General features: G+C 30.8%; 1 protein-coding gene across 1 annotated transcript in view; it reads left to right on the top strand.

Annotated features, from left to right (window-relative positions):
* LOC126883168 (adenosylhomocysteinase) overlaps positions 1–10,653 on the top strand; it is a 213,571-nt gene extending 202,918 nt beyond the window's left edge. Inside the window, exon 6 of the mRNA XM_050648417.1 lies at positions 10,316–10,653. Within this exon, the coding sequence (XP_050504374.1) occupies positions 10,316–10,572 (257 nt within the window). The 3' untranslated portion in view covers positions 10,573–10,653. The remainder of the gene's footprint in view (positions 1–10,315) is intronic.
* Positions 10,654–13,358: the final 2,705 nt, after the last annotated feature.

Raw genomic sequence — 13,358 nt, 5'->3', positions numbered from 1 at the left:
TAATCTTTGAACATTTGTGAGCTGTCTGAGATAAACACTAATTTTCTTAAAGCTAGAGGCAAATTGCTATAGTCCCTAAAAAGCATACCTGAACTTGTTCCATAGTATTAAAGTCGATATTGTAATTTGGGTGTATGTCATATTTATAAAGTTGTTTATCATATATAATCATTTTTGAATATAAATCTACTATATTTAGAGTTTTCTTTTTTATCCAATATTTTTCTGTCAAGTCTGCTAAAAACAGTTGATGTATTTTGGAAATTAAACTTGCCTTTTTTTCATACAATCTAACTAAAAGGCTGATGCCAAGTTTTTTTCGTCTTATATCCATCGGTATTTCACAGCATTCAACTTGTAGATTATTTATCGGTGTACTTCTTAGGGCTCCTATACACAATCTAAGGGATTTATTAATGATTTTGTCTATTTTATTTAAATGACACTGTGATGCGTCACTGTATAATATTGATCCGTAGTCGAATATAGCTCTTATATTATTTTTAAATAACAACAAAGAATTATTTGGATCTGCTCCCCAACGTAAGTGTGATACGAATCGAAGAAGGTTTATTCCTTTTTCTGTTTTTTTACCTATATGGTCTATATGTTCTTTCCAGAGAAGCTGTCTATCTAGAGTAATACCCAAATATTTAACATAACTTTGTACAGGATAGGATATATTGTTTATTAAGATGTGATTGGGTATTTCTTTTCGTTTTCTTGTAAAAATACATAATTTGGTTTTGGAATCAGATATATTTAGTCCATGTAATTCACTCCATATTTTAATATGTTTGTCTCCTTCTTCAATGGATTTGACTGCATTTTCTATTTTCATGTTTTCTTGATAAATAACTATATCATCTGCAAATTGTAAAATTTTTGTTGAGTTTAAATTTTTTTCTATATCAGAAGTGTAAATTAAATATAACAAAGGGCTTAATATTCCTCCTTGAGGTAAACCACCCATCGCTAGTCTTGGACCAAATGTGTTATTATTTACCGATATATAAATTTTTCTACAGTCATACAATTTTATTATTTTTTGCAGAAACATTCTGGCAGACCTATTTATATCATTTTGTTATATAGTATATTTAAATTAACGTTGTCGTATGCTGCTTCGACATCTAATAAAAGAGCTATTACTGAAGAATTTTTCGTAAACGCTAAATTGATATCTGTTACCAAATGGCTCACTGCTTCCACAGTAGAATGATTTTTTCGAAATCCAAATTGTGTTTGTGATAATTTATTGTTTTTTTCTAGCCAACTTTCGAGCCTAAGGTTTATCATTCTTTCCAGTGTTTTTGTTATGCAGGAGCTCAATGAAATACCTCTATAAGATTCTGCTGAATCAGGATTCCGATTTGTTTTGAGAATAGGAATCACCCGGTAATCTCTCCAGTTATCTGGAATATCTTCTGATAGCCATATTTGATTAAAGAATTTTAATAGTGTTTCTTTTCCTTTTTGATGTAAATTGGCCAACATAATATAATGTACATTATCTATACCTGGATAAGTATTTTTCTTATTCTTAAGGCTTATTTCTAATTCACAGAAACTAAATGGAACTGAAAGTGGATGGTTAGAATTTTTTCCTTTCCATTACATTAATTTTTGAAAATATATTATCTGGACATAATTTTCTTAAAAACTCCTCAACCCATTCTCCTTTCGTCACTGGATTTACTTGTGGTTTAAAAATGTTTTGTAATCGTTTGGCTTGATTCCACATATCTTTAATTGGTGTATTTTTGTTTAAAGTTTTACAAAAATTTCTCCATGCATTACGCTTACTCTAATACAACTTTTTTGGTTTTTGCTACACATTTATTATAATTTATATAATTTTATATTAGACTGTAGTTTAAACTTGCGTAAAACTAGTTTTTGTTCTTGTATTACCTTTTTACAATTGTCATTCCACCAAGTTTTTCTAAATCGTGGATTAGTCCCTGTTCTCTTCTCCAGTATACATATCTTACAATATTCGTTTAATTTATTTAAAAATTGTTGGTAACTTAAATTATTATCAATTTCCATGAAATTATCAGTGATAGAAGAGAAAAGAGACCAATCCGCTTTATTTATGTTCCACTGGAATTTTGTATTTACACATTCCGCTTTATAACCATTCATATTTGACGTAATAACAATAGGTTTGATCCTAATGTCTCGTCCACAACATCCCAATCGAAAAAATGACTAATACTTGCTGAGCATATTGTAAGATCTATTGCAGATTTATTATTGCTATTCAGTCTACGCATCAAAGTTTCTTTACCATTATTTAAAATTACAAGATTACAGTCCTCAATAGCTTCTAACAGTTTTTTTTCCTATAGTGTCTACAGTACTACAACCCCAAACATAATTGTGGCTATTAAAATCACCACCAATGATAAAATGCTTCTCTAGACTATTAAAAAACTTTTTCCATTCATTTACTGTGATTTTAAGATTGGGTTTTACGTATATTGAATAAATGTTTATCTTTTTGCCGGATTGAATTTTAATTGATATGCTATTGCACATTATGTCATTGATTTGGTGAAAAGTAGGACTGTTGTAAAATTTAATTAATTTTTAAAAAATTATGGCTACTCTACCATATCCGTCATCTCTATCATTCCTACAGACATTATAACCAGTAAAGTTAATAAAATTACTTTTTTTTAACCAAGTTTCTGATATTAATCCTATATCTATTTTATTGTCATACAAGAATTTTTCTAAATAACCCTTATTTGTTTTAATTGATCTCGCATTCCATTGAAGAAATGAAACGTTAGCCATCACGAGGTAATAATAATTGTGAAATATTGTTTTTTAATAATTCCAACGTTTTTTTTATCTAAATTGTGATTAATTTGATTTAATGTTGCTGAAATAAAATTTACTATTATTTCTCCTATATTATTTTGATTATCGTTTTGTGTTTGTGTTTTGTTAGAATAAATGGGATTATTAAGATTATAACAAGGCTGACTTTGTACTTTTGGTGTTTGCAAAATTTTTCTGCGTGCTTCCATTGTTTCTTTATCTACACTACTAGAATCAATACTACTTGATCGTTTTCGTTTATATATTGTATATTTATTTGAAGTATTTTCTTGTTCTTTGCTTACTGTTGAATAATATTTTTTATATTTATTATTAGCTTTATAATATGTTATATTTTCATTATTCATAACTTTTTTAATATATTCCTGTTTTTGTCTTTCTGTACAATCTGCTCCCTTGTCAGTAGCGCTGTGGTTTCCTTTGCACAATACACAAAGTAAATTATTCGGATTGGAACAATTAGATTTGTTGTGTTCTTCGCCACATCTTTCACACCTATCTTTTCCTCTACATTGAGCACTTATATGCCCAAATCTCAAACACTTTAAACATTGGATTATTCAGGGTGTATAATTTTCCACCTCTTATATCATTTTTTCTATTATTACATTTTTTGGTATATACTGACCTTTAAAAGTGACAATTACGGTTCCTGTTTTTACATAAATAGTATTACCATTATCTTGAATCACTTTCCGCATAATTCTTTTTACATATAATACTTCGAACTTAATTCCAAATCTAGGTTTAATTAATGATAATAAATCATTATCTTCTATCTCTTTATCTACCAATTTTATAACACCTTTCTTTTGAGTAAAAAACGTTGGAATATATGCCTCGTACTGTTTGCTTTTTATAATTTCAGAATCAATTAATTTATTAGCACTAGCAAAATTATTTAGTTCTACCTTGATTTTATTTCTACCAACTATTGTAATTTGTGTGATATTATTTTCAATTTCAGGTACTGAACTTGAAATCAATCGGGCCGTGCCGATCCTGTGTAATCGACCGATGTTACCGTTTTTATTTTCTATATATACTATATAAGGTGCATTATCTCCAAATTGATATCTATGTTTTAATCTGAAATTTATAACTTTATTTAAATTTTGCTTACCTGACTTATCTGTTTGATTTAAATTTGTCAAAGTTTCATCGTCATTGGAACTAAATTTGTTACTTACCTCAATAGTGCTACTTGTTTGGTTTTGTTTGTTTGTTACCTTATTATTTAGCCTATTTTTATTTAATTCCTCATATTCCATCATCCCATCTCCTTCCATTTCTACATAAAATTTCTCTTTATCTGTAGGTTCGGGTGGTATACCTTCCATAGTACTTGTTTTCTGAAATTTAACTTCTAGTCGCGAAATTTCACACTTTCTTACAGAGCACTAGTGTAGTACTTCTTTATACAACTAGCAATACTCAAAAAGTTAAGAAAAAACCTTAAAAATTAATAATTTTTAGGAGGACTTCTAAATAAACTGCCTTTCAATTTGACGTTTATTTGACCTGTAAAAAGGTAAAAAAATGGTGTACGCGTTATGTCTCTGCACCTCGTAGAACCAGAGTTATAGCCAATGAAAAATAGATTCATATTCACCAAATTTCAAATAGAATATTTCCAAGTGAAATATCCAAAAAAATAAGCACTTTTGGGGGAAACCCCATTTTAACTTTTTTAAAGTGTATAAAAAAAGCTTTATTCCTGTTTTTACAAAAAGTTTCTAGCATTAAATCTAAGCAAGTTACGCTTAAAATAAAGTTGGTCCCTTTTGTTTTGGCAAAAAAAAATCGGGAAGACCACCCCCTAATTATCAACTGAAATGAAATTAATCGTACTCAATTAAAATGTTACATCTTTTAAGCCGTACCTTGCATTTGTTAGAGGAGTCAATTTTATTTCTTTAATGTGTAGGGGGATCAGTAGAAGCTTAAGTTCAAGTTTTTGGGGTCGCCACCCTTGTCCCCCGGCCGCCATCTTGGAAATGGTGTGCAAAGAGGTTTCGCGCTATATCTCGTAAACTACCAACCCTACGGAAAATCTAATTAAACATAAAACGTAGCAAATTAAATTTTCTACAATTTTATTTCTATTACTTTTTATCGTCAAGTGACCAACAAAAAAGATATAAACAAAAATATGTAAAAAAATTTTAACAAGATTCCTTTTGGAGGTTATAACTTTTTTCAGTTCATTTTAAAATAAAATAACATTATAGCAATTTTGTAGAGGGTTTTTCAGCGAACAATTTCCACTATAAATTTGTTTAATTTATTTATTTGACCAGATTCTAGAATGCTCATAGGGATATAATAAAAACAAAAGTTAGGCTTACTTTTCTATCTATATGTATTTTTTATTCATACAATTTATTATGATTTTAACATTCCTATGCTATTATTAATCTGTTTTTGACCTTTCTCCCTACTATAAAACTTGTAACCCTAAGCATATATAGAAACGGCCCAAGAAGTTGTTTGAGGACAAATTCGCCGGTTCAGAAGAAGAATGACGCAACCGCATATTGCGCAAAATCCTTAAGAAGAGCAAAAAACGAATTTTTGTTATCAAAATCATAAAGTATGATCAAAATTAGCCATTCACCACACCGTGGTCAGGATCTCGAGATATAAGCGTTTTTTGGGGTGTGCCGCTTGTTTATGAAGTAACATAACTTTTTTCCTATTGTATATTTTGACTTAAAATTTTCCAAAAAACTTCTTCATGAATTATATTTTATTGTTGTGTTGGTTAAAATTATAAACTAAAAAGTTTGTCACTCAACTTTTTAAGTAAACATGAAACTAACGAAATATGATGACAAAATGTTTAAAAACGAACAACTCCTTTTTTAATGTGTTTAAATATTTAGGATAAATCCCATTGTTATCTACATACTTCAGAGATTAAACAGTAAAATTTTCAAAAAGAAATATTTACAGCGACCAAAGATACAGCGAGGTAAATTTGAAAAATCATCAAAATTGATTTTTGAACATGTTCCACCAAATCTAGATAAAAATAACCTTCATATTCGGATTCAGCGACCTCTAAAACATAAAAATAGACCAAAATTGGTCCTTCACCTTAAATTTGATTTTCGTGATCGGCATAACGATTGCTGCCGCTCGACTAATATATAGATAGAAAAGTATTTTTTTTATTGTGTTCCTATGAGAATTCGAGAATCTGGTCAAGATTGGAGAGCTGGAAAACCTAGATAATAAATAAAATTAAACAACTTTATAGCGAAAATTGTTCATTGAAAAATCCTCTACAAAATCGTTATGATGTTATTTTATTGTGAAATGAACGGAAAAAAAGTTATAACCTCCAAAAGGAAACAAAATTCTTACAAAATTTTCTCATATTTTTATTTATAACTTTTTTGTTGGTCACTTGACGATAAAAAGTAATAAATATAAAATTGTAGAAAATTTAATTTGCTACATTTTATGAGTAATTAAATTTTCTGTAGGATTGCTAGTTTAGAAGATACAGCGCGAAAGCCATTTGCACCCCTTTTTCCAATATGGCGGCCGGGGGACAAGTGTGGCGACCCCAAAAACTTGAACTTAAGCTTCTACTGAACCCCCCTACACATTAAAAAAATAAAATTGACTCCTAAGAAATGCAACCTAAATGTAACATTTTAATGGACTATCGTTACCGTTCCACAAATTATTTTACTTATGTTGTGTTTATATGATCTGTAAGTTTCATCGATTCAAAGTGCTTATTTTTGAAAAAATTTGGTTTTAAATTAAAATTTTTAAAAATTTTAATTTTGAAAAATATGCTTTCTTTCAAAATAACTTAAAAATTATTAGAGATCCCAAAAATCACGAAGAACAAAAAAAGTCAGCATTACTTTTCTGAATATCATGTATTTTTTTGTTTTTCTGTTAGACAAAAATGGATTAAGATTTGGTGTTTCGAAATTTGCATACATTCGTGATCAGTGACTCGTTCAACCCCTTTTAAGTACAGCCCTTTCAAAAATAAGGACTTTGAACCGATGAAACTCAAGTAGGATTTATAGTTTGACGTAGCGTAGACGTAGACGCAACGGAGACGGAAGAAACGGACTGGAAACGTAAGAAAATAATATGCCAATTTATAATTCGACGTAGCGAAATTTTTGCGCATGAGTAGAAAGAATGACTTAATTCAACAACATAGCCTATGCTATAAATTATACGAACCGTAAACAAACTTTGTGTTAATTTATTTATACTATTATTTATTATAATATATAGGTATCCGTTTTGGTGTTACATGGATTAGGAAATACACGAAGGTATGCTCCTTAGTGCCGTGGTATTTCCAACTATTTTGTTTCATTTCCTAGTCTTTAAAATGTTTAATGTTTATTGGATTTACCTATCGTATACGTGTGGATAACCCAGAATTAGACTAATAAACAACTCATATTTATCTGAAATATTGAAACTACACCATGATATATTTTTATTAAATTAATAACTTAATTGTAAAAATAATTAACAAAATTCGAATATGTTAATAAACACCTTAACCTTACAAAATGGATGAGGGCGTGTCCACTTTGGGCTTTGGGTGACAGAACAAAATTCTTCATTTTGATTGGCCAGACATAAGAAACGTACTGTAAAAGATGAAAGTTGCTAAACTCTTCTGTTACGTTTCTCTTACGTTCCGTCAGGCGCTTGCGTTCATTTATAAACAAGAGTACACAAAACTCGGTGTTGAACTTTTCCAGTGCGTCTACGTTACGTCTACGTCTACGCTACGTCAAACTATAAATCCAACTTTACATATCATATAAACAATACATACACGAGTCACGAAACTTGTGAAGTCGTAACGATTAAGTTCATTTGAGATACTAATTAGGGGGTGATTTTCCCGATTTTTTTTACCAAAAAAAAAGGGACTATTTTTATTTTGAGCCTAACTTGTTTACTTTTGATGCTAGAAATTTTTTTTATAAAACAAAAATGAAGCTTTTTTTAAACACTTTAAATAAGTTGTAATGAGTTTTCCCCGAAATGTGCTTCATTTTTGGTTATTTCACAGTAAAGTATTCCATTTGGAATTTGACGAAAATGAACCTATTTTTAATTAGCTATAACTCTGCTTCTACTAGGTGTAGAGACGTGATATATACACCAGTTTTTAAAAAGTTTTACAGGCTATATTTTTGCTTAGAATGTTTTTTCGACAAAATACTTAATATTTGTGTTATTTGCGAAAAACCGTCTAAAAGCGTTGTTATTTTGTTGAAAAAACGAAGATATCCACTGGCAAATAACTCGAAAAGTATTGACTTAGTGAAAAAACTCTATAGAACAAAAGTTACTTAAAATTAAACAGTTTGTCCATTTCCGGACTTACTTTGGACAAATATTTTTTCACCCCCAAGAAGGGGTGAAAACCACCCCCGGGGCAAGAACACATTTCGGCACAATATCACTTTTTTCTTTGACTTGTTAGCTATGTGTATGGCAAATTTCATGTCAATCCAAGCGGTTCTTTAAAATTTAGAGGTTTTGCAATATTTTACCGTTAAAGAACGTACTATGAATGACACTCTGTCTATGATAATATATAAGTCTATGGTTTACTCCACTCTTATAAAATTTTGACACTAATGACATTTTGACATTATCTAGTGGCATTTCGTAGGTTAATTAAGTTAATTCTGCGATTTTTTGTGTTTTCTGCGTTATTCCTTTAATTTTTAGATTTTTAGTCTACTTTTATATAAAAAAACAGTTGTTTTTAGAACTCTTTAGCGACGTATTAGTATAATATTATATGTATGGATTACCGTCGAATGCCGATATGATCAACCAAAAAAGAAGATGTCTTTGTTGGTTTTTCTAGTGACTTTCTTGGGTGTGAATCTGTCTTTTTAGTTTACTCCTCTTGGTTTAAAAACAAACCATAGTGTCAAAATTTGATAGTTTAGTGGAGTAAACTTGCATTAATAGCAAACAAGCATTGCGGCCCGGTAAATTTGAATTACTCCTTCAAGTTTAAAAACGAGGTATAGACACCATTGATTTAACAGGTTGTTTATTTTTCCCAAAACTCTTTCAAATATTGTAGTAATTTCTCTGATTTTTGCCTAATTTCTGTATTTTAAAATAAAAATTATTAACCTTCTTTTGATTTAGTTTTCGCAGGGGAAAGTTGTAGGGGAAAAACTACAAATGTGACAACACCGCATTTTTCATACTTTGTAAATGCGAGTATATTTTTCTATGGATGCTATACAATATGCAACTCCTCTCACTACTTACATACATTCAAAACGAACAATTCCTCATGCAGTGAGAAAAGTCGGCCATTGCAATGAGAAATATTTTTTCTCACGGGTTCTCCCACGGTCTTCTATACTAAGTATGACCGCCGTTTCCATGGTAACATACACAATACAAACACAATTAATCTTGTCAAATAAAAATGTTAAAGCAAAACCTACCAGGAATTACGTTTCAAAACTGTTCAAAAATAACTTTTTTCTACAACCGTGTTAAAAATGCTACTTTAAAGCACTAGTGCTTTAAAATTTTTAAGACACTGCAGTTAAAAGTGAATTGTCAAATTGTGAAACGTCAAAATATTTATATTTCATTTATTAACATTAATATTAATAGTATACAACTTGCGCAATTTGAAAAAGGTGGTTTAAAAGGTTTTTTAAAATTTAATTTAAACTGTATTATTGCATTTTTAACACGTTTGTAGAAAAAAACTATTAAAATTTGTTAGAATATACAACAATAAAAGTAAGATGTTATTCTATAGTTGTTATGATTTACGTATTGACAGTATAAGCAGTTTTGATGTAATGTCAAGAAAAATATAAAAATGGAATGTCAGTCAAGTTCAAGTAAAAGTTTTTGTAGATATTGTCCTGTAATTGAGAATGAATAAATTATAATTGTTGATATATAAGACGTTTGTAGAAAAAATATTGTATGATATACATGTTAAAAGTACATTTTTAAGGCATTCATGTGAATTTCAGAATTCGCTTCGCTCATTCTGCAAACTTTCACATGCGTGCCTTAAAATTGTACTTTTAACACTTGTATCATAAATAACTATTAATTAGAATTTAAAAAAATAAGGTATATAAATTTTAAGAATATTAAATACCTACATGTATATGTATTTTTTTCAATTTTTGCATATAATATACCTAAAAGCACCTAAATTATTTAATTTTGAAGTTTGAACTCTTGACAAAACCGCATCCTTAGAATAAGTACAGTGTACAACACATGAGAAAATGACATATTTCTCCCTCGCTTGATTTGCGGCCCTCGCCTCGTGCCTCGGCTTGTGCCAACAAACTTCTGCGCTCGTGAGAAATATGTCTTTTTTCTCACTTGTACAATATATTATTGTCGATTATTCATTAATAAAATGTGTATTTATTTCTGAAATTTGTTACAGGTTGTGCCACAGGTCACTCTTCATTCGTAATGTCAAATTCCTTCACCAACCAAGTCTTGGCCCAGATCGAATTGTGGACAAAACCAGGAGCATATTCCCTAGGAGTTCATATGTTACCCAAACATCTTGACGAAGAAGTAGCAAGACTCCATTTGAAACATTTGGGAGTTAAACTGACTACCTTATCAGCTGATCAAGCACAATATTTGGGTATATCTGCCCAAGGACCCTTCAAGTCCGATCACTACAGATACTAATTTTGTATGGTAACAGTTAATATTAAGCAGATCTAAGTGGGACTTTTAAAACTATTTTTAATAAAGTATGAAGCAATTTGATATCAGTGTTTTTATTCATAATCTTTATAGAATAGAATAAACTGTATTAGCAAAAATTGTGCTATACAATAAACAACTTAAAGTGCGTATTTCGACAAAGGAATTAGATAAATAAATATTTAAATTTAAATCAATAAACTTCTAAGAAGCTATATCCTTATGCAGTGGCGCCGCGTAGTGTAAAGTATCGGGGGTGCACAGATTAAGATATAAAAATTAATAACACCGTAGACAAAATTTTTTGAGTCTCGTCAAATTGTAAAAATCAAAGGACCTTAATAAAACAATAAAATAAGTAATGTATTTTATTAACTTAAAATTATAATTTAGTTGTTAAATGTTACAAGCAAGTTTTGTATTGAAAGTCAAGTTGCCTGTTTTTTTGAGATAATTCTTCAATAATCAATTCAAATAAAATTTGAAATTTGTTGAATCTTTTTTTATCAACTTGAAGAAAGGTTGAAGCTTGAAGGTTAAAGAAAGAAAAGTTGAAGCTTTTGTTTTTTCAATTGACAACATTGCAAGTGTAGTTAGTCGATCCTGGCCCATGGTACTTGTAAAGGTAGAATTCCGCACCAAGCGACCGAGACAGGCGACAGATAGGCGAGGTCTCCCCACCACTGCTCTCAATGCAATTATATCAGGGTAGTTCTGCAGCCCGCGACCGAGACCAGCGACCAACTATCGTCTATCGCGACCTATCTGTCGCCTGTCGCGGTCTCCTGTCTCGGTCGCTTGGTGCGGAATTCTACCTTAAGGAAAGTTTTGGCGTCTGCAGTTGTCACTGGCATCGTAACCAGTACTTGAAGAATTCAAATTACTTCAGAAAAATTTTCATTCAATCAAGATAAATGGTGGCAATGTGCAATCTAACATTCATTATGCCGATAGTCATTATCGCTGAAAGTGAAAAAGATCTGCAGACGCTACTAAACACAATTGGTGATACTGGGGAACAGTTTGGTTTAACAATAAACGTAAAGAGAACAAAAACTTATGAGTTTGGATTACGGAAGATCTAAATCAGGGGTTCCCAAACTTTTGTACCACGCCCCCTTTTGTTGAAATGAAAGCTTCTCGTGCCCCCCCCCCCCTTTACAATAAATTGTATGCGCCTAAATAGGAACAAAACAAAAACAAATATTAGCTTAAAAAAACATTTATTTATTCTGCAACAATATCAGTTTCCATAACATACAAAAATTATTAATAAAAGAAAAATAGATTAGGTTGGTTAGTGAGATGGACGTGCTTGCATTTTATTTACTAGTATGCCTATTCGTGGCTGAGTTTTAGTAAGTGCACAGCACAAGTCACTAGCAACATCAAGTTTATTTCGATACTTTGTTTTAATTGCCACAAGTGTTGAAAATCGTACAAATAGTTACTTGAAAAAGGCAAATATAAATGAAGAGCTTCCCGTGATACACTAAGATACACTTTGAAATATTTTAACTAAAATGAAGGTTTGTCCATTGTAACAAAACATTTGGCAGAGGAACCATGCAAAAAATCATTTGGATTTATTTGCAAAGCATCTGCTTGAAGTGATTCAGGCAGGTAGTCTATGTTGACATGGAATGGATCAGTTGACATTCTGTAAATAAAATTGTTTGGGAAATATTTCTGGAACTCTTCAATTAGGCTCTCCAAATGGTTTGATATTTGGATTTTCAAACTTGATCCTTCATAAATGTCCTTGAAGCGTGTTTCTTCAGAGATTGGCTCTACTTTAGAGAAATTTGAATAATTTCAGGGGTTTGCTGATATTTTACGCCTCCAAAGTTGAGTAACTAAGCCTCTATCACAATGAGTAACTACTATATTTGAGTCTTCACCCTGCAGTTTTAGGTTAAGGCTGTTCAACGAGTCAAAGATGTCTGACAAATAAGCCAATATTACTTGAGTACAATGTTTTTTGAAGGCCGTGTTTAGCTCAGTTTGCTTTTGATGTTCCAAGGTGATTACTTCATCTGAAAGGTCAAATAATTTGGCCAACATGTTTCCTTTTGAGAGCCATCGTACTTCTGTATGAAGTAGCAGTGTTTTGTGATCACTTTCTAAATCTTCACAGAGTTTTAAACAGTCGAGTATACAACGCACTTTTTTTTATGTACTTCACTACTTTAATACACAACTTTAAGACAGTCATAAGTTCATTTGGAAGGGTTTTTGCTGCCAAGGCTTGTCGATGAATAAAACAGTGTTGCCCAATCACATCAGCATTTTTCTCTATTACTAATTGCAGATAGCCTGAGCGAAAACCAAGCATTGAAGGTGCGCCATCTGTAGATAAACTGATCAGTTTTTGCCAAGAGAGTTCATGTTTGTCAAAAAACTCTCACACTGCTTTCATAACATTAATAGCGTTTGTCGTGGTCTCCAGTCTCCAACTCTGTCGAAAAGAGTAGCTCGTCTTTCATTCTTTCGCTTTGAATATACCGAACATAAACAATTAACTGATAACATTGTGCTATGTCAGTATTCTCGTCTAGCTGAATAGCAAAAAATGGCCATTATTTTACTGCATCAACTATCTGGTTTTGTATGTCTTCGGTCATATCATCAATGCGGCGTTTCAGTGTTGTCAAAAAGAGGTATTTGAGATAACTTTTGCTTACTCTGCGTTACCAGACACAGTTTAACAAGCGGTTAATTTTGAATTTTAGAAAAATAACTAAATTTAATTTAATGTTCAAATTGTC

This window comes from Diabrotica virgifera, chromosome 4 (assembly GCF_917563875.1).
Source record: "Diabrotica virgifera virgifera chromosome 4, PGI_DIABVI_V3a".
NCBI lineage: Eukaryota > Metazoa > Arthropoda > Insecta > Coleoptera > Chrysomelidae > Diabrotica > Diabrotica virgifera.
This window is presented reverse-complemented; position numbering and strand designations above follow the sequence as displayed.